We start from the raw sequence: 23,035 nt of genomic DNA on the forward strand, positions 1-23,035 counted from the left end.
TGGGAATTATTATTCCACTTTCCTCACCCCGTGTCATAAAACATCAATCACAGTCATCTAGGCCACTGAATATGTCAAATCTATTTGCGGTCTCTAGTGGTGTGAATGGTTTTAGATGATCCATTCTTCTGTTATTAGCGTTGTAAGGTCTAGCTGGCACATAGTTCCATCCATGAGAATCAGGGACTGGCACAGGATAGGGCAAATATTGTGAGTTCCTAACGTTCTGTATGGTTGGCGGGTACAGTGCATGTTGAGTGTTCCCAACACTCTGTGTGGTCGGAGGATAGCTGGTTGGGTGGGTTTGTGTTGTTATATGCTGAGGTGGTTGGTGCTGAGATGGAAAAACCACTGACCTTGGGTAGAAGTACGTCAGTGGTCTAGGGATTATGCAGTTGTTAGTAATACCTGGCGGCCAATTTAATATAAATTGGACAGCATTGGGATCCCTAAAATTCCCTACCACCACATCACCCTCGATGTCTTTGGGTCTACCCCCCAGCCATTGAAGACGGCGAACGTGAACAATTTCGCCACTGATATGATTTGCAATTGGCCTGAATAGACTTAGCCAATGCATAATCTTATTCTTCAATTGGGCAAAGCCCTCCCGCTTGTTCGATTCCAGCACAGGGACCCGGGTTAGAACTACCACAAAGGGCACTGCCTCTGGCGGGAGTTCGGGTAGTGGAGTCCGTTTAGGTCTCCCCCAGGTGTACTTAGAGCCCCCCGCCTCCCTTGTTGGTCTCTCCAGGAATGTGTTTGCCATGCTATTAGAAGATTTACTGGCTAAAGTAGCCGGTATCTGATCTGTTTTTTTTTTGTAACTGTTTAGGTGGTGGGTTATGTTGTGTGGTCGTTTTGTTCCCCGTGTACTTTGAAGTGGAAGGATTCGTAGTTGGGGTAGGAATTGGGACAGAGATTGGGACAGTTAAAATGGATTGAGGTGGTAATGTGATGTTTTGCTGTACATTACTTGGAGCTACGATGGTGACAGCTTCCTTACTTCCCAATGCCTGCTCAATTTTACATAATCTAAGTTCCACTTCGATCAGCCTCTCTAAAATTGACGCTGAGTAATTTTTAATTAGACTCTCTAGGGTATCTAATGTGACAAGGCCTTGGATTGCTTGGGGCACATTATCAGCCATAGTAGTATCCGAACTAACCTCTTTGTCTGTAGACATGTTAGGTGAAAGTGGTGATGTAATGTTAGTTCCTTCTGTAGCTACTAATGAGTTGTTAGGGTTTTTAACAATAGTCTTCGTCTTTTTCCCAAAGTTGGAGTGGCTCAATTTTGGTTGTTGTGAATCCCCCCTTTTCCGCCGTTTTTTATTTGGGGGTGGGCCATATATTCTAGGCCCAGGCATAGTTTTTTTTGCCCTATTTCGCGTTGTTTTGGCTAGCATAGGGGCAGGTGCCTTCATTAAACTAGGAGTACTCATATGAGTTGTTGAGGAAGGGCCATTCATATCCAGCTTGGGGGAAGTAGTTAATATAGGCGTGGTGTCACTCGCTTCCAGAGGCTGGCTATCCAGTATATGTACAATATCATTGGCTTTCTGAGTAATCTCATTAATAGAAGTAACAGGTAGAGGTAATGGTGACACTGACCTATTCTTCATGCTTTCCACGGAACGACGGCGTTCAGCTCGTCGCTCCGCCAATACAATTTCCTTAGGAATGTCAGGAGTGGATTTTGTGAAATAATTGTCGAGGGTTTTGTTTAACAAACCCCCCTGTTTATCAGACATAATCGGCTCAGAACTGGCGATATCATAGAAATACAGAACAACAGTCCGAGAGTTATCCAAACGAGCCTATCTGGTATCTTCTTCGATAACGAGCAAATGACAAAATACCAAAGGGCAATGCCCAGTCCGGTCTCCTCGGTGCTCTGAGGGTCTCAGAGGGTCCGCCCTTAGTCCGGGCTTTGTCCCGGGAGTTGTCCCGCACACGCGTCCCGCTCACGCGTTGCTGCACCAGCTCATATTCAGGAGGCTGGTTGAAGGGGAGGAGTCACGGGAAGAGGCGGCAGGTGTGCAAGGTGTTCCTGCGCACAGCCTGGTGGGCTACGCAGTCCCGTTCCGATGGCAGCAGGATTTCCCCAGGCACAGCTCTCCTCTTTCACGGCAAGTTCCCAGCAGGGTTAACAGAGCAAACAGTCCAAAAGCGTCTGCGAGCGGCTCCCGCGAAGCGGGGGCCGCGAGGCGTTTTGAAGGACGCTGTCAGAGGGGAGGAGTCACGGGAAGAGGCGGCAGGTGTGCAAGGTGTTCCTGCGCACAGCCTGGTGGGCCTCGCAGTCCCGTTCCGATGGCAGCAGGATTTCCCCAGGCACAGCTCTCCTCTTTCACGGCAAGTTCCCAGCAGGGTTAACAGAGCAAACAGTCCAAAAGCGTCTGTGAGCGGCACCCCATAGATTCGATATGCTGGAGACTAAATTAGGAGACATAGACCCGGACTAGCTCTCTTGAGAGTAAGGTTTCCTTGTTATCGGAGTCCACGCTGGGAAATACTAAGGAGATTGACTCCTTAAAAGCACAGAATCGGTCTCTTGCGATGGACATGTAAAAAACTGGAGATGCAAACCCAGAGGAATAACCTCAGAATTTTGAAAATTCCAGAGGGAGAGGACGTAGAAGATATCAAGGGGTCCGTTTGTAAATTGCTTCGAGAGGGGGTTCTGAAGGATCGGCCAGATATTAATCTTGAAGCGGAGATTCAGAGGGTGCATAGAGACCCTTTCAGGTTACATACGAATCAGAAGGCGCCCAGAAAAATCCTTGTTAATTTTCAATCGTATAGCGTAAAGGAATTAATCTTGAGTAGGTGCTTTGCACGATCCACCCTCCACCATCGGGCCAATCCATATCAAATTCGCTCTGACATAGGTAGTCGGACATCCCATAGGCAGTGGGAACTAGGCTCCAGAATGCCAGAACTTAGGTCACTGGGTGCACAGGTACAGATGAAGTTTCCAGCTCATTTGAAGATATTGTGGAGCAATAAAATGTACACCTATAACCATCCAGAGGAGGTTGATGAACCTTTGTCCCACATGAGAAAATAATTAAGCCTTGGTGTAAACTTTCAGCTGATAGGAGAATTAAATAGGTGTTCTGGTGAAGGGTATAAGAAAAGAAAAGAAAAAGGAAAAAAAAATAAAAAAAGATAAAGAAAAGGAAAATATATAGGTAAAATGTATATAAAAAACGTGATGTTAATAGAGAGAAAAAGAAAAGAAAGTGGAAGAAGGAAGGAAGAAGGAGAAGGGTAAAAAAAAAAAGAATGTACTGCTGTTCCCCTATAAAGAGTAGCTGCAGTGTCGCTGGTGCACGGGGGCTCCCTAAAGGTGAGACCAGCGCCTGGTAAAGATGGGAGGGTTCCCTGGGGGAGGGTTAGGGAGGGGTCACGGGGGGGCGAAAATGAAAAAATGTCCTCATATGTTGCTAAATTGATATGTTGGTTTAAGCTCTGGAAGGCGAGTATCTTTTTGGGTTATGTTCAGTTATGGCTGGTAGTAGGGTAAATGGTAATACATTTCTCTCCTGGAATCTTAATGGTATAGGTGGTAGGAAAAAACAATTTAGGGTCTGTGAATATTTAAAAAATTCAGAAGCTCACTTTTACTTATTACAGGAAACTCATTTAGAGGCCAAGTTATGTAAACAAGTTTTTGGTAAGTTAGGTTGGGTTTCGGAGGTTCTATGCTCTAGGCAGAAGGGAATTTCTAGGGGGGTAGCTATTCTTGTTAGAGCAAACAAGTGGATTCAGGTCCAGAAATGGTACACTGATCAGTACGGTAGATGGTTGGTGGCAGTCCTCTCCATAGATAGTTCTCTCTACACATGCGCGGTGTATTACGGTCCTAATGAGGATAATTCTAGTTTTCCTCTGAAATTAAGGGGTATTTCATTGCAACATACGGCGCCGGTAATATTAGGGGGAGATTTCAATTTAGTTTTTGATGACCAGTTAGACCGTACCTCGAGAGTGAAGTATCATGTCCCAAAGAATTCTTTTTTAGCTCTCAGAAACATTATGAAAGATTTCAATCTGCAGGATGTGTGGAGAGCTAAATATGGTGCTGTAAGAGAATACTCTTTCTACAGCAAAAAATATAAACAATACACAAGGATTGATTATTTTTTTGTCGACTATGTACTCCTCCCAGACATAGTGTCGGTATCCCATATTCCAGCAGGTCTTTCTGATCCTTCAGCGGTGGAATTAGTAATAAACCTTAGGACTCGGCCTATAGAAGTTAGATGGACCCTAGACAGAACGCTCTTGCTGGACGATCAAATCAAGTCTAAGGTCAAAGACGGTATTATTGAGTTTTTTCATTTCAATATAGGAACAGGTACTGAGCAATTAGTTTGGGAATCTTTCAAGGCCTATTTAGGAGGTATATTGAGCTCACATATGACCCATAAGAGGAAATCTAAAAAGGAAAGAGACACCGATGACTTAGAAATTATAAAAAAGAAATAATTACAACTACAGTTAGCTGCCCTTACTGATAGGGATAATATCCAGAGGTTCGAAAAAGAACTCTTAGAACTCCAATCAGGATTTCAAGCGAGAAGCGATAAAGCTATCAAAGATAGGTGGGAGGTTAGCTGATTGAAGAATTTTGAATATGGGGAGAAATGTGGTGCCCTCCTGGCTTGGAAGTCGAGGACAGAAAGGAGTAGGAACAATATTGATTCATTAATACAGCAGGAATCGGGGATACTGATAACTGAGGAAGAGGAGATCAGGGAGGATGCAAGGGGGTTCATGAGGGGGTTATATCTAGAAGATAGCTGTCTTGGAGTCGAGGAAGTGGAGGCCTGGTTAAGTTTGAGGGATCTGCCTCAGTTATGTGAATCGGATAAGTTCTTGTTAGCTAGTGAGATCACTGAGGGGGAAATAAGGGTACAAGTGAAGAAGATGAGTCGAGGTAAAGCTACTGGTCCTGACGGCTTGCCGACAGAGGTGTATGAGGATAACTTGGAGGAAATCTTGCCCGTGCTTAAGTCACTCTTCAATAGAATTCTCTTACAAGGAGATCATATTCCACCTTCATGGCTGGAGGCTACTATCGCCCTAATAGTGAAACCAAATAAAGACCCCCAAAGGATCGAGTCGTATAGACCGATCTCGCTTTTAAATTCAGATCTGAAGATATTTTCTGGAATATTAGCAACCAGACTGGCAAAAGTTATCAAGACAATAATCCATTCAGATCAGAGGGGGTTCATACCTGGCCGGCAGCTCAATGAGCTTACATTTCAGGTGATTGGGGCAATCGATGTAGCAGAGGATAGAGGACTGCCACTCACCATTGTTGCGATCGATGCTGCTAAAGCTTTTGATCAGGTCAATTGGGTGTTCCTTTGGGATACTATGTCAAGGTTTGGATTTCCTTCTATCTTTATTGAGGCAGTTAAATCTTTGTACAAGAGCCCCCGGGCTAAAGTCCTGATTAATGGTAGTCTGACAGACTGGTTTAACATCTCCAGAGGTACGAGGCAGGGTTGTCCCCTGTCCCCCCTCTTGTTTGATGTATTCATCGAGCCTTTTGTATGTTCTCTGAGATCGGATTCCGTTATCTTACCTTTTAAAATGGGGGAGTTAGAATTAAAAACAGCATTATATGCAGACGATCTTCTCCTCTACACTGCCAATCCGGTTGAAGCTATCCCCAGAATATTTAAATTAGCTGAAGATTTTGGTAGGGTATCGGGATACAAAATTAACAAAGAAAAAACAGATATAATGAGGGAGCCAAACAAAAAATCAGATATCTGGGAATCTACCTCACACAGAAATTTGTAGATACTGCAAAAACCAGCTGGCAGACAGTGGTAAAGGATGTAAATAAATTATTATCTAGGTGGAGCGGGCTACCCCTGAGTATCTATGGCAGAGTGAATTAAGTTAAAATGACCATCCTCCCCAAAATAACATTTTTGTTTAACAATATTCCATTAACATTTAGTCCTAAGGATATTGCCAGCCTCCAAGGGAAGATTGGTTCATTTATTTGAGCCACAAAATCTCCCAGGATAGCATGGAAGAAATTGAGAAGGGGGCTGAAAGTGGGAGGTTTGGCTTTACCTGACCTACTTTTTTATTGCTATGCCTTCCAGTTTAAGAATTTTAGAATTCTGACCAACAAGCTAGATTCCTCTAGCTTGTTGCTAGGCCGTCTCTTTCAGGCAATGTTATCAGACCAACCACAAGGTTGTGAATTTTTCCTTTATACATTTGGCGATCAAAATTTTTATAAAAAGGTCCGATTGAAGATACTACAGGCAGCTCTTAAAACCTGGCAGTATATTCGGAGGATTGTTGGAATCACATACTATAACATGCAAGCTCCAATATGGGATTCCCCAGGCACTCCCGAATATTTGTTAGATAGACTGGCACAACCACTGAGGGAAGCAGGCTTATCAAAGTGGGGGGATCTCTGCGTTAATACTCGGCTCTTAGAAGGGGAAACCTTTTCTAACTTGACTGGGGGGTCCCTTACAAGATTTAGGTTTACCAATTGTCATCATGATGGGGAAGACAGTGCTGGGGGAAGGAGGAGGAGACCCAGATTTTAGACTTTATGGGTAGAGGGAGAGGCTGGAAGCGGGAGGTAGCCTTTTGGTACAATACTCTGGTGACGGCAAAAGATGGGCTTGATGCTGAAATAATGTGTCTCTGGGGTAATGCTTTAACCGAAAGTGCAGAGGAGATGCAGAAAGTCTGGTCGGATGCATTCACAATGTCACAAAAGATAATTAAACCAGCGAACCTCAGAAGAAATCATTTGTTTACAGCATACCGGGTGTATTGGACTCCTGCCAAATTATCCAGGTTTTCAGCTGAGAGCTATAACTGTCCGAGATGTAATCTTACGGAAGCTGATGATCTGCATATGTTTATGGAATGCCCAGCAATTACCAACTACAGGAGGCAGGTGTGCAGTTTTTTGGAAGAGGTTCTATCATTTTCAATCTCCTGTTGCCCCAGATTGATCTTCTTCGGTCTTCCGCAGAGGTACCTGATGAACAATAGTGCAACACAGTTTTTGTTTCTATGTGATCGTAATTGCTAGGAGAGAAATATGCAGAGAGTGGAAGTCTAAGGCCCCCCCAAGATTCGCTGACTGCTTAAGGAATATCATGATGATCAGTCAGTCAGACAGGGTGTGTGGTGGAGAGAGCGCCATTAAGGTCTGGTCTGCGTTAAAAGTTTGGTCAGAAAAATAACTTAAGTCCAATGATTATGCCAGAGGTTTGTGGTCCGGTCCTCCCTTGTACCGAGGGAGTTGGGAGTTGGACAAGGAGACAGCCTACCTCTGGGTGAATTCTGTTGGCCGCGCACATATTCCAGGGGCGGAATCTAAGTTTGAGTGTGCGAAAGGCTCAGAGAGATCCCATCTAGAGTAGACATCTTCTGGTGGCATGTATGAGGACAAAGAAAAAAAACACAAAAAAAAACCCACCAGGTCATTGTTTTCTATACTTTGGTACAAATAGGAAAAAAAAAAGAAAAAAAAAAAAGGCGACTGTGAGACAAGATCCAAAATGCCACTAAAGGATATTGAAGGGATGGCTATGGTATGTCTACAAGGGTTGGATCTCAACACAGAGGGTGGACCAGGGGAACCCCCGGCAAAGCGTACTAGGGGTAGTCTAGCTTCGAGGGGTAAAAAACAAAGAGAAAGGAAAGAGTAAACTACCCAAAGGGAAGCAATCACCAAGAACTGTGGAGAACAAGTGGAGAAGTGTGGCTCACTGGTTAGAGGAGGCAGACCTGGAAGCAGAGGTCAGCCCGGGACCAGAGTTCAATTCCCGGCTCGGCGAGGTCTTGAGTCCTAAAATGTCCATGGACTCGACAATTCTCGCTCCGGTGCCTACTCGATTCACGGGTTCACACTCTGCGACTCTGGGCAATAGCTTCCTTAATCTCCACAACGGCCCCTCGCGGCGGGATGCCTGGCTTTCACCTTGCGGATACCCTGCCGGGGTTATCTCACAGGGGAATACTAGGACGGGTTCCCTAAGCAAGCGCTTAGAAACCGCTTGGTGATTTGCGCATAGCAAGTCCGCAACCTCAGCATGCAAGTTTAAATCCTGGGGTTCTCTGACACAATCAAGCGCAGCACCCCAAGGCACGGGGGGCAGGCAACCTTTCCTTGTTTGGGTGGCCAGAATGCCCATATCCCGAAGGGACCACCTAGGGTTTTAACCGTTGCTCCGGCAGGTTCTTGTAAGGGACTGAGTACTATCAATGGCGGGCCTACGAAGCCTGCGTGAGACATCTTAGATTTGCCACCGACGGCTAGCCCTCTGGTGGTGGTCTTGGCCGGTGTTCCGCCGCTGAGAACCGATCAATCAGAATCCTGGAGCCAATTAAGAAACAAAACAGTGGATTGATTATCTAGATTCAAAGGGTTCAGGGTGGCCCTGACCAACAATATGTTGATGGTGCGCAGAGTTGCATGGGTGGGGCGGTCACAAAAAACATCGGGGGGGATTGTGTTGTTGCACATTTTCAAAACCCTGCAGTTGCCCAAATGATCCTCGAAACTCATGATGACTACCCACTCTCTGCTACTTCTATTGCTGCCCTTCCCCTGGGCTATTTTTAAAGGCCCCCAGTAAGATCCCAGATGGAGTTCACACCTTGTATTCCTATCTTGAAAAGATTTGAGGCCTTATCTAATTTAGACAGCAAGGTTGACCATCAGCACGCCGACTGCTGGCCCGAGCCGGCTACTGGGGACCAGCCACGATATTAGCCAGAACGCCCTCTGGAGTTCCCGATCTCTGCACACCGCGTATGGCTGAAAAGAAAACCATGCACTGTAGAGATTGACAAAGTGCACACCTTTTTCTTCTTTACTTTTGTCTAATTTATGCCACTGTATTTTCTTTTGTCGCGTGCTTCCCCAAAAAGCACGGACAGCCCCAGGCCGCGCTATTAAATTATAACGCACTGCAACGGGAGTGGATTCCACCCCATGTTGGGTGCACAGCTTAAGTGTCCATTGCATTCCAAAAAATGCCATCACATTGATCCTTTTGTCCAAATCCTTTTTATTCATCATCTGAGTCATAACTTCCTCATTTCTTCTTACTTTTACGCAAATCACAAGAGAGAACGCTTACATCTTCACTCATTTCTTTCTGAAGCAGACATGCTAATCCAAGCCTTATTCTGCGCCATGAAAAGTGTATGTAAGTTTTAATGAAGTGAGGAGATTGTTTGGAAACAGGTGTATTTGAGGGGCGGAGACGAACTGTGGTATGAGAAGCCCGGTTTAGAGGGTGTAACTAAGCATGGGCGGAAAATCCGTTCCGCTCGCGGATTTTGCGGATTTTCGGTAAATTCGCAATCCGCGAACTCTCGCGAATTTACCGAAAATCCGCAAATTCGCACGCAGCGGATTTTTTTTTCTTGGTGATACAATTTTGCGGCGTGCGGCGTTCACTTACCGTCATTCAGCGTTTGCAGAGTTGTTTTTCTCTATATTTTGCGAGTGCTGCGCCATTTTGGATCTTGCTGCGGGATCCCGCAGGAGTTTGGCGACGCATCGCGAGAGTTCGCAATTGAGAACATGTAGGTGCGGCGGGCAGCAACAATCTCGCACTTGCGAAATTACAAAATTTGCAATTTTGCACAAGAAATCCACTAGCAAGCAGCATAGACCTTCTGAAAATGATGATTTTTATCAGAATAACTCCTCAGGTTGACATTTGCCTGCACTTTTTGGGATTTGAGGCCTTTTGGATCACTTTTGGATTAGAAATCAACCTTCACAAGTAAGTTTGTTTGGGGCATTACAGTTGCTGTTCTGCAGAAAAATGAGTTTTGCAAAACTGAAAGCACTCAGTAGGTGCAAAGGTTCACTCATCATTAGTAACCATTCCCTGTAGTACTTCCTGAGGGGCTCCTCCAGAGTTCAGTTGCCTATGTTTGTTTGGGACATTACAGTTGCTGTTCTGCAGAAAAACGAGTTTTGCAAAACTGAAAGCACTCAGCAGGTGCAAAAGTTCAAACTCATCATTAGTAACCATTCCCTGTAGTGCTTCCTGACTGGGGCCCCTCCAGAGTTCAGTTGCTAGTTGCAACAATTCTATGACCCTGCTCTGACCCTCACAGCAGGCTCATAGAATAGCTTCAAGTAGGCCACAAAGGTCCTGGAAAAAAAATTGCACTGCAACAGAAAGCAAATTACAGATAAGGAAGCAGGTGCCGGACTGGAATTTTAAAACAGTGACACATTAATAAATCAACCCCAAATTAATTCATGTCAGTTGAAGCAGGGCAGGTGTGCTTGCTTTTCCCCTCCATAATCTACAGTGATGCTGATGAACCAGAGGGTGGCATTGATGTACCAGAGGGTGGCATGTGAGAAACAGAGGGTGGCAGTGTTCAAACAGAGGGTGCTGTGAACCTGTGATGATGAACCAGACGTAGAAACAACATAGTCGCGACCGTTGCGTGCCGACAAGTAAGTTCGCAATTGCGAACTGGTACAAAACCCTCGCGAACTGGCAGAAACCCTTGCGAACACAAAAAACCCCAAAAAATCTGCAAATTCTCGAGAATTCGCAGATTTTGCGGATTGCGAGTTCGCAAATACGCAAATTCTCGAATGCCAGATTCGCAAAATTCGCCCATGCTTAGGTGTAACACACTAGGCTGAGATCGGTTTGGTGAGAGAGCAGTGAATACGAACGTGAACATTTTGGAAGGTATGGATAAGGTATTACCAGGAAGGAGTTGGGAAGAGCTTACAATGTTTAAAAATACACAGCCGAACGAAAGATAGGGCAGTGTAGTAAAGAAAAGAGGTAGGATCGATTGGGAGGGGACATGGGAGAGTTGAAAAGCATGAGAAAGGTGGGAGTTATGCAACGCTGCTCGGAGGTTGTAATCTGAGGGGCACGAAGAGTGAAAAGGTGAAAGGCACGGAGGAGAGCAGGGATACTCATCAGAAAGAGTAGCACTATGCTACGTTTTTTAGCGGGAAAAACATTGATTTGTGAGAGTGGGATGGGCTGTTATGTGCACCCAGGATTGTGTAAGATTGGGCAATAGCATAGTCTAACAGAATGTATTTTGCATTTTAGTATACCCCTGACAAAGGGCCAGACAGAAGGCCCGAAATGATTTGGGTAAACAAGTTTTACGGATGTATATAAAACTTACATACACTTTTCATGGCGCAGAATAAGGCTTGGATTAGCATGTCTGCTTCAGAAAGAATTGAGTGAAGATGTAAGCATTCTCTCTTGTGATTTGCGTAAAAGTAAGAAGAAATTATGACGTTTTGACACAGATGATGAATAAAAAGGATTTGGACAAAAGGATTAATGTGATGGCATTTTTTGGAATGCAATGGACACTAAAGCTGTGCACTCAACATGGGGTGGAATCCACTCCCTTTCCAGTGCGTGAAAAGAAAACCAAACATCAGCAGACATGCATCCTTGCGCATGATGGAGTGGGCGGCTGCGTCGCTGCTCCCCAGTGACGGAACCAAACCACCCCCCGGGCGTTACGAACTAGAGACAGAACGGAATGTTCAGTTTGGACTTGTTGTCTCGACCAATAGGGCCTAGCAGTTGGGAATATATCCCTCAGTTTATGTTTAAGTTCCATCCCTTAAACCACCTTTCCGGAAATCCCCATGGGAGCGGGCGGCCATATGAGTGCGGAGTATGGGGGAGGGTGTTTGGGTTGCCAGCTGAGGCCCCCAGGGCAGATCTATTCACTGCAGAAAACTCTCACTTGTAAGCACTAACAGACAGGCCCACTGGCCCCTCTAATACCGACATTAAAATTATCACATTGAACGTTCGGGGTATGCACACAGCGAGCAAAAGATATGCAGTATATGCCTATATTAAGAGACAGCAGGTACACTTCGCCGTTCTGCAGGAGACTCATCTGACGGGGGTGGAAGTGGAACGCCTACGTAGGAAATGGAGGGTTGTTGTCTGCGTACTCAGCGTTTACCAGACGGGCCCTAGTCTGGATTAGGCTGGGTACCCCCTTAATGAACAGACACGAGTGATAGATAAGGAGGGGCGCTACACAATGATAGTGGGTCTGCTAGACGGACAATCGGTGCTGATAGGGAGCATCTATGCCCCCAGTGTGGAACAGGCCACATTCTGGGATCACCTCACGGGAACACTATCCCAACACACGTACGCCCCGTGGATACTTGGCGGCGATTATAACTGTCTACTAGATACCACCCTTGACAGGTCCCACCATCCGCCAGCGCACTCACCAGCGCACAGGCAAACAGAACTATTTAACACATGGGTAAAACACTGGGCACTGGCAGATGTCTGGAGAACTAGAAACCCCACCACTAAGTTATATTCCTTTCACTCCATCCCTCATGACTTACGAGTGTGCCTCAATAGATTTTTATGCTCTATAGGCATACTCCCCAAAGTACAACACTCAGATTATTTGGGGAGGGTTCTCTTGGATCATGACGCTCACTCGATAACTCTCAGATGGAGACCACCTCATCCCCCATCCCCACCTGGAGGCTATCGCGAGAATGCCTAACAGATCAGGTGTTCAAGCAAGAACATGGGGACCATATCCAGGAACAATACACATTAAACGCGGGAACAGCAACATCACGGCTAGTCGGATGGGATACCTATAAGATCGTGGCGAGGGGACACTGCATACAGCAAATAGTTGGGGTACGTAGAACAGTAGAGAAGGCGCTACAGGGGGCCCAGCACACCCTAGCAGACCTACTGAAAAAAGAGGACAAGGTCGATGCCACTGTGGAACAAGTAGCCAGGGCAAAGACCAGCTACTCTGAAACACTAAGAGATCTCCGTAAATATAACTTCAGGGTATATAATGCCAGGGTGCACCGAGAGGGCAATAGAGGAGGAACCCTCTTGGCATAGCTCGCCAAACAAAACCTGGAGACACAACCCATCGCAGAGATACGAGACCAGACTGGCACACTCCGACAGTCACAGCCCGATATCCTACATGTCTTCCACATCTACGACTCCAACATTTATCAAGCCCCAAGACCAAGCGACACTCATGCACCCGCTGACTTTCTTCAATCAATACCGTTACCCCAGGTCCCGCCCGCAGACAGGAAAATGCTAGAGAAGAGAATTAAAACAACAGATGTCACCCAAGCAATCGGGCGCTAGCGCGCAACAAACCCCCGGGAATGGACGGCTTCCCACTCGTATATTACAGTACATTCTCAGCCCACTTGCTCCCCCGTATGGGCACCATGTATAATGAGGCACTAGATAGAGGTGAACTACCGACATCCCTCAGGGAATCAGTCATAGTTACATTTGTAAAACCCCATAGAGACCTAACGCTCTCCTCTTCGTATAGGCCAATAACTCTGCTCACCGCCGATTGTAAGATACTAGGAAAAATACTGGCTGACAGATTCGCCCAGATCCTGATACCACTGGTCCACCCGGACCAATGCGGCTTCGTCTCACGACGTAACACATCCCAAAATCTACGTAGGATATTCAACATTCAAGACAGAGCGGGGACTCGGTTTCCCAAAGCGGCGTGTCTCATATTAGATCTCGAAAAGGCTTTCGATACACTCCTATGGCCCTATTTATTCGAGGTCCTTTGTCATCTTAACATCGGCCCAATACTGACAGCATACACCAAGCTCCTTTACACATGCCTTACCTCTCGAGTCAGACTGGGCAAATACATCTCCCCAGAGTTCGCAATAGAGACAGGCACCAGACAAGGCTGCCTGTTGTCCCCTCTTCTATTTGCCCTCGCGGTAGAGCCCTTAGCGATACGCCTAAGGCAGGAGGGTGAGAACTGGGGAATCCCTCTGGCGGACACGGTGCACTGTGTGTACCTGTACGCAGACGACCTATTAATATATGTCCGCGATGTCACCCAAGACTTGACCCCACTATGGAAGACGCTTGAAGCATTCGCGGAAGCCTCGGGCCTAAAAGTAATTTGGGGGAAATCCACAATATATCCATTGAGCCCACACCTAGCCCCATTCGAAATACAGATTGGACCTCGATCGCCTGCATGGAACGCCGAAGCACCCAGATATCTGGGAGTACAACTGTATCACACCCCGAAGATCTATATGAGGGGAATCATCGGCGGAGGTTAGCAGGTATCCGATCAGTGGTGGGATTCTGGAAAACTCTGCCTCAAGCCCCAATAGGCCGGGTAGCGTTAGCGAAAATGATCATGGTCCCCCGACTGCTGTATCATTTCACAAACCTCCCGGTTATACCACCTCGCTCCTTTTTTAAGGAACTGGATTGCCTGCTCGCTGAGCTAATCTGGGGGAGAAGCCGGCACAGAGTGGCGTTTTCCGCACTATACTTGCCCACAACGGACGGCGGTTTGGGGGCACCCTCATTTGAGGCATATTTCCTGGCGGCACAGCTACAATGGTTGTCTTATTGGACAGCGGGTCGCCACACCGGGGAAACCAACACCATGGATGTCCACATACCAATACCAGCGCTCCATAGACTGCTGCTACCAGGCACTACACCAATACGCATCTACCCACTACAAGTATCTATCGCCCGTACATGCATGATGAGAATACATCGCATGTCGAAAAATAGGCCTCCATACTCCCCCTTATTGCCACTGGTGGGCTTCCCCAAGAAGGAGAAATATTACACCGCGAATGTCCTTTGGACATGGACGGACTTAGTAGTCACCGAGATAGAGTCCTTATATGAGGAGAGCCAGCTCAAGACATTTGCAGAGATGACCGAGCAATAAGATATTCCACCCGGCCAATTCTTAATGTATAGACATCTGCTAGACAGTAGTCCCCGATACTGGAACCCACACGAAGGGGAACCCCAGACACACCCAGTGATTCACACCATCCGACACATGGGAGTGGGGCGTCATCTCGTCACCTGGTTCTACAAAGCGTGCGGGAACTGATCCTTCCCTCCCTGCAGCCCTTACGGCAAAAATGGGAAACGGACATAGGAAGAGTAGTCAATGACACAGAATGGAAAAAGGCCTTAGAATACCCCCCAAAAGTCTCCAGGAACGCGCGATTCCGTAACATAAAATTCAACATACTCCACAGAGCCTATCTCACGCCACACCGTCTCAGTCGGTTCTTCCCAGACACACACTTTGCATGCCCCAGATGCCAATCCCCCGCTGCAGATCTTAAACATATTTTCTGGGACTGCCCTAACATTCACAATTTTTGGGAGGATCTCCACAGGACACTTAGCACAATGACAGGCATCACAACTATGTCCACATGGGAAGCTTGTGCACTCGGGATCTTCCGCAGGCGGAAGACCGAAAAAGTACAGTGCTGATTCGTGTCCCTCGCCATTCTGCTCGCAAACAGAGGGATAGCCATGCACTGGAGAACCCCCACCGGCCCTCCAAAGGCAGCCTGGGTGGGAGCTCTAAAAAAGTGGGGGAAGGCGGAAGAGACACTCAGGGAAGAAGAGATTCAGGGAACCCAAAAGCATCCTATCTCCCTGGAGTGGGTGCAAATGCTACATACGTTTATGCATGAGACGAACCCGCCAGAGACTTTGGAGGATACACAACCCGGGATAATCCAGTCCGCCCCAGGCTCAACGTGACACAGACACACCACACGGTAAGAAGTCGCCCCAGAGTTAACCTCAGACTTCGAACGCATATGACATGTCCTTCTGAACATTGCTAGGTGCACCTCAGAATTATACAGCCCGACCTTCACCTCGCACATACACACTCACACCTCCGCACGCTGCTAAAAGTATGCTATCATGGATACATTAGTTCCCGGAGGCACCGGGAAACAGAGCCCCCCTCCCTTCCCTTTTTTTATGAAGTTCCGATCCGAGCCCTGTGGATGTTACTGTTATCAGGAGATCGAGGAATGCTAACTGATGTTTATCATGCTCCACTGTGAAGCGTAGGAAATTATTCCTTGTGTTCAACCACTGATGAAATTATAATAGATTGTCGGTAGTACCGTGCCAGACGACAAAAATATCGTCAATGTAGCGTTTCCATGTACGCAACAATTGGCGGAACGGGTTTGTAGGTCAACTAGGAACAAAAAGGCTTCCCATGACATTGTCTTTCCGACTACTAAGAACTCGTACTTGAACACTCGGTTCCAAGTATCTTTTAGAAAACAATATAGGGAGTCATGATGCTACGCCTACATTTCCCATGCTGCTCTTGGTCAATACGTAGGCGACGTATCCAAGTGACTCACTGATTGATGGCGTATACAAACATAAAAATGGCGCGGCGGTACTGCTGGTCACCTCCCCGAGACGGCTCAGAGGGACGCCAGGAGTACTGACGGCCAGGTAAGAACGTGCACAGTCCTTTTCGGGCACAGACGGTTCTTGCAAAATCGCATTCTGTAGCCTCGATGGCATATCTGCCGACATGGCTTGAATGAGGAGTGAGTCTTTGTCGGTATAAACGCTATCTGGATCTAAATAAGACTGGGAAATGCTTACTCATGATCACAATTAGAGTTGGAAGGGACGGGGGCATAAACGTAGCAAATGCGAACGTGCGGATGTTTGAAGATCATGGATTTGAACCTTTTGAACACGATCTAAGCACGAGTTAATCTCTTTCGCTTGACTACATCAGAGTTGATTTAGGAGTGAAATAGAATAATATCATTACAGATGGCTGTAGAAATGATATACTGCTTATCTATGCTTACCTTGTCAGACAGAGGAAATATATATTTTTCTGAGTAGACACATATTGAACATGCTTTAGAATGTCTTTGTACAGTATTTCTATCCATTCAGCAGATAGATGACGGGTGGTTTTATCACTGCTGTATATATAGTCATACAGACTTTCTTTTAAAAAGGCCTACAAGGTGGTTTACTGTACACTGATCAATAAGTAGGGGCTTTAACATCATGAACTCTGACCTATAATCCTTTTGCTTTTACCAGAGCGGTGCTTCACTTACCTGAGCTGCAGCCAGGTGAGGCGATGCTTTATCCTCCTACCTATAAGGTAAGCGGATGCATACCCCTAATGTGGGGCCAATATGTGTATAGTTGACGCATATGGATATACCAGCAATTCTTGAGCTGCGAGTGAATGTTCGTATTAAGTATGACATCACTGATTGTTTCTCTCTTTTTTCCTTGCTTCCTGTATTTGGCATGACTCTCCTTCTACTCTGGATGACATTCAAGTACTCTGGAGGAAGTACTATGTAAACCTAGGACTACCAGGTGACATGGTTATCATTTTATATTTCTTGTCATTTTTTCACTTTTTTTGAAGTAGCGATAAATTTGGTCCCGAAGAAGGCAGCGGATGAATAGCACTCTTACCTGATACCCATAAATCACTCTTTTTCTCGATGGTTTAGCGGCAACCACTCCAGCATCTAGTGGCTGCAAGCTTATTCTCCTTGGTGTGAGGAGGCCCATATGATGAACAGGGCGGTATCGGACGATAACAGATGGGTACTTTTTATACCCGGGGAATATCTTGCTGTGCTTAATTGACACACAGGAGTACATCCTTTCTTTCTTTCTTTCTTTCTTTCCTTTCTGAGTAGTTCATGCCTTTTATCACGAAGTGTAGTTTTTTCTTTAGACTCTTATACACTTTTTGTTGCTATAGATGATTCGGAAGGCCCCGGGTGAAGGGGAGCCTTCTACGGGCCCCCAAAGACTGATTTCAGCAGCCTATTTGACCCGGGCAAACCGAATCGCAAACACTGTCCGAATCTTTTATCGTACTTGTTCGCTTGGAAAACCTAATCCACAGAGCCCTGCGATTCGGCTCCAAAGGGCTCTATCTCTCCCAGAGCCTTCCGGAACCGATTCGGTCAGCGCTAAGGCTTATAAGGCATCGTACTTGGCTGTTCAGAACTGTAAATGATTCGGTTGGGAACAAGGGCTCCTTATCGGTTTAGGCAGTCCCGTATCCGATTCGGAGCTCTTCTGAATGAGATCTGAATCGGCCCCTTAGTGTATCTTCCAACCATTCACTCTTAAACCGGAGTGCTTCAAAGTATGGATGATATGTTGTTCCTAAACCTCATAAGCCTCATTGTTTTATGCAACATTTCTTGTATACTTACTTGCATGATTTAGTGTGCCCCTGTGTATGATGTAAGGTGCTCTGACACCCTACTAGACTGGTATGAGTAGCTCTAAAAAAGATATGAATACAAATTAGTAGGTCCCATTGCTCCTAATGGAATGCTGGCAGCCGGTGGGTTCTGCTGAATTATATCCTTTGTCTGAAATTACATCAGAACATATTCAGCATGCTTCTTGGGTCGGTCAGATCCGGTACAGAAATAGTTGCCAGAGCAGAGATCCAGCGGAAACCCATTATTTACAAGCTCTGCTTGTAATTCTGGTTACATTTAATTAAAAGTATTTACCTTATGCTCTATCTCAGCTGCAGTTGTCTTTGTTGACTCTAGCTTCTCCACCAGTTCTGTATCTCCCAAGAAACTTCCCTGCGCAGCTGAGAGAAGGGTCAGGAGTTCGTCTTCCAAGTGCTTCAATTCAATCTTAAAATAATTCTGCTGCTTTGTCAGTACAGACTGGAAGAAAGTGCAAAACAACCGCCAATTAATTAGAGGGAAATTGATAAAATTTGGTTTGTGGTCATACTTTTTTAAGAATAAAATATCATTTCTACCATAAACATTAGAAAATATCAGGTGCCGCCCAGTCCAAATAAACTGCACAACACTTTTAGACTAAACACAAAATAGAAAGAATGTTCTTATTTGACAGTAACCCTGTTTCTCATGCTACCATCACCTCAGCCCCCCCACCTCAAATTTACGATGTTTTGGGAAGTGCCAAGTTTGTACTATTTTGCACAGTTTGGAAAACCCGGATGGGTGGTGGGAGTTGTGTGGAGTGAGGGGAAATGACATGTGTAGGTGTGCCAAAGATATGAAAGATTGCACTACTTCTGGACTCTGGTCCATCCGACATCGTAATCGGGCCCTTAGTAGTATTGTTACACATATGAGGATCTCCTCACAGAAAAGATAGGAGAGGTGGAAATTTACACTCGTAGGTTTGTGAATTACAGTTTTTAGTAAGTGAGAAGTACTACTGTAGTAATTCTTTATGCAGGACCACTGAAAGTATGCGGCAGAGTAGGACCTAAATATGCAGCAGAGTTCAGTCAATTATGTGGAAAGAACAGGCAAAGCATGCAACATAATGCAGCACATTTTGTAACAGTATTACTTCATTATTGCGATATTTCTAAACTTGGTAACACTGTCTGGGCATTGGTTGCATCACATTAGTACCAGTTTAACACCCAAATATTGCAATAAGCAAGGGAAAGTTGACCAATCCAGTTTGGCAAAGGGCCTTCCACTTTCAGCACGTCTCTCTGCATTTTTAGTAACGCTTGAATTGTTTGAGTTAGAAACAAAATATGTTTTTTGTGAAAATCAGATTATGTGGCAAATGCGGCAAATCTATAATCATACAAAAATCACTGCACAATCACATAATATCCGTGGCCCTGTTTATATGCGATTTCTAAATCCTGGGATTTACATTAGGAGCAGGGGCTGTCGGTAATTTGAGCAGGCGGGGTGAAGGGCGAGCAGGCCGCATATGGACAAACATACATACTCAAACTCACCCATCTACATGCACACTCACTCGGATCAATACATCCACAAGCACGTACACATACACCCACAATTCACAAGCGCATTCATACGCACACATCCATTGATAGCAGGCACGCACTAATACGTATACATTCATATCTACACACAAGCAAGTAACAAACATTAAAAGGAAAAATATAAACTTACCAGGCTACAGTGATCATCAGAAGTGGCAAGAGGGACGCCTCTGACGTTCAAGTTGGGTTGGGAACTGCCACCTCCAATTGTTGGCTGACTGCGGCTCAGCCTATGACAGTAGGCAGCAGTTCTGTACTTGTAAAAGAGCGGGATGAAGTCATTGAGGTTGCTGACCCAAGCTGTGACAAGGCATCACTTATGGACACTTAGACCTAGGCACTTCAGGGCTTAAAACTAAAGCGCCCAGGTCCCTGTCTATCTGTGACATGCCTCCTCATTATGAAGGGGGGGACCTACTAGCCCTTTGGCGGGCTGAAGAGGTAACGCCCACTGGGTTGTGAAATCCACAAAGTTCAGCTCAGGAAGCTCATTCAGTGCATGTACAGCGTCTGGCTGTCTGACCTGAACATTAAGAGTGTCGGTCAGGCTGTACTTTGCTCAGCCTGACAGACACTCCTCATGTTTGCAAAAAGGTGGGACCCCTCCACCCTAAAGGATGGGCCGCGTCTGGCTGGGATCTTGGTTTGTTGCAACGCTCAGCTTTTGTTGATGGGGTCGAACTATGAGCGAACCAGGATGCATTATTTTCTACAACTTCTTTGAGATTCTACAAGAAGGCGGGACCCCCATGCTTTATAATTTTACTGGGGAGCTGATTGTAGAAAAAGACATTCTGTTGAGGAGTTCAGTCCTGACAGGCTTGCACACAATATAAAGATGTCCTTTCTTATAGTCCTTATTTACCCATGTGTTGTTTTTTCATATTAGATAGGTTCTGTGACACAGTTCTATTCAAATTATTTGAAATCTTTCCCAATTTGGCAAGTATGAATTGTCTTCCTTTATGTTTGATTTGATGTTTTCCCACTACCAGCTCCACAATACAATTGTAAAGCATAATGGCACCGCTCCAATATCGCCCGTTTCATTGCATGTAAAAGAAGATTCTTAAAAGTAAAGTGCATATAATATTACATTTTATGGTCGCTTCTTCAAAAGAATATAGGACAAATAGTTTACAAAAAAACTGACCTACACTGTCACCACATTGTAGTTTCACTCAGTTAAAAGTGCTCAGCTGGCAATCTTGAAATAAAATAAAAAACACAGTCCGAAAGTTCTTGAGCACCACGGAATTTTCATCTACATGGAAATATCATCACAGCAATTTCAAAGAAGTTGAGGTATTCGTCTGTGACTATTTTGACAATAGATACCATTTCAAAAGTGCTGTTACCTTGAGTTGTTCTAAGTCTGGTCTTTCGACGCTAACAACCTCGGCCAGAAGCTGGTCCTCTAGGCCCTCTGTGGTGACAGTGAAGTTGATAAGTGTCATTTGGGCCTGTAGCTCCGGCTTGTAATGTGGGTTGGCCAGCTTAGTGTGCAGAATGAGACGGAAGCTTGGGTTGACTTCACATTCTTTATCGCCAATCTTGATATACCTAGTTGAGAATGATGACATCATTACAGACGTAAAATTGTAAAGAGACATATGCATGCATTTTTCAAATTCTCATTAATGTAACATATCTATGTTTGTGTAGATTTATACAAAAATCCCTTAACAGTGGTAAGAAAGAGCAGATTACACTGTGCACAACTGTCTGTATGTCCGATGGCATGGAGTTTTGGGATGTATGACGTTACAACGCATGCTTTTACCACGCATGCCTTTACAATGCGGTCTTTACATCGCAATCCATTACAACGCATAGCGCTTTGGGGTGCTGGATAGTGAAAAGTTTAGTTCACTATTCCAACTCCAGTCACCGTGGACACTAGGGAAAGTGTTGGACAGTAAATTAAACGTATTCCCTATCCTAGAGCGCCCCCCAGCGCAATGCAGTGTAATCGTTTGCGTTGTAAATACCGCGTTGTAAAGGCACTGCGTTGTAAAAGTTTCGTTGTAACGGTTGTTCACCGGAGTTTTGTAATGTTTACATGTTTTAACAAAATGTATTTATCCAAAATCAGGAAGCAAGGGTTCAAATTGTCCAGTAAGGTAAAGTCATTATGAAGTGGCCTTCTGGTGGTTAACGAGATATAGACAGGGGAACCCAATACACCCTTGTAGGCTTGGGCTCTAGACGTTTGAGGTCAATGTATGCTACAATTCAATCTTAATTAGGAGTAGTACAAATGTATCGTCCTCCAGTGTACCAATAGGATATCACACTAAAATGCTAGAACACCTCAAGCAAAATTGAAGGAAAGCAAAAAGCACGGAAGAAGTAAATTATATTCAAAAAATTATTTTATATTAAGTGTCAAAGCATCAAATGGGGAGATACACAAAAAATCAAATAAAGCAGAATAATTATGAACAGAGGTACAGATTGTATCAACTCATCAGTTCACAACTAAACATCAACTCCTGGTATGTCACAAACAACCAAATTCTATAATCAACAATGGTCGTGTGTTGGTGCCAGCGCAATGCTTCTGGAGATGGTGGAAGTGACACTTCCATCATCTCCAGAAGCGTTGCTTGATGTGTTCTAGCATTTTAGTGTGATATCCTATTGGTACACTGGAGGACGATACATTTGTACTACTCCTAATTAAGATTCATTTTTGATTGAACTAAGTCCCTTGTAGCATACATTGACCTCAAACTTCTGGTGGTTAAGACTGCTGTGGAGTGTTGTTTCCATTTGTAAAGTATTTGACACATGCAATCTGTAATACAGTAAATGGTGTTTTTTCATCTCAATTTTGCTTTAGTGTGATAGTAAACTTGATTGTTTTACCTTTGCACAGTAGTAATATGTGTGCTTGTGCATTTATTAGCAGTGGCGGTGCATCCATGAGGTCGGAGAAGCATCGCCCCTCTGCAGAGAGTGAAGGAAACATGACAAATAAAATAGCAGGAAAACCAATTTATTACCATTTTCTTTTTCTATGCTGGCAGCAGCCAAGTCTGAGGACGGGGCCAGCAGCAGGGAGGAACAGTGTGCATTTCAGTTTAAAGTGCGCATGTCACTTTGGCTGGCTGTCTTCCGACGGCCCGTCTGACATGTGCACTATTACACATTCCAAACCGAGCTGTCTTAGACAGCTGGGTGGAGAGCAAGCACAGACCCCCCATGCTTGAAGGAGCATCAAACCAGCATGTTCTAGCCAATCTTGGTGCATCTCTCATGCCGGTGGAGCAGTATGATAGCAGCGCCAGGATTGGTAGAGGGGAGT

At 45.2% G+C, this 23,035-nt stretch overlaps 1 protein-coding gene across 1 annotated transcript in view; it reads right to left on the minus strand.

Annotated features, from left to right (window-relative positions):
• DNAH11 (dynein axonemal heavy chain 11) overlaps positions 1 to 23,035 on the minus strand; it is a 3,435,931-nt gene that overhangs the window by 662,183 nt on the left and 2,750,713 nt on the right. Inside the window, exons 67-68 of the mRNA XM_086939827.1 lie at positions 21,084 to 21,288; positions 18,440 to 18,604 (exon numbers count right to left, since the gene is read on the minus strand). Coding sequence (XP_086795953.1) covers positions 18,440 to 18,604; positions 21,084 to 21,288 — 370 coding nt within the window. The remainder of the gene's footprint in view (positions 1 to 18,439; positions 18,605 to 21,083; positions 21,289 to 23,035) is intronic.

This window comes from Lissotriton vulgaris, chromosome 10 (genome assembly GCF_964263255.1).
Source record: "Lissotriton vulgaris chromosome 10, aLisVul1.2, whole genome shotgun sequence".
In the NCBI taxonomy this organism is placed as follows: domain Eukaryota; kingdom Metazoa; phylum Chordata; class Amphibia; order Caudata; family Salamandridae; genus Lissotriton; species Lissotriton vulgaris.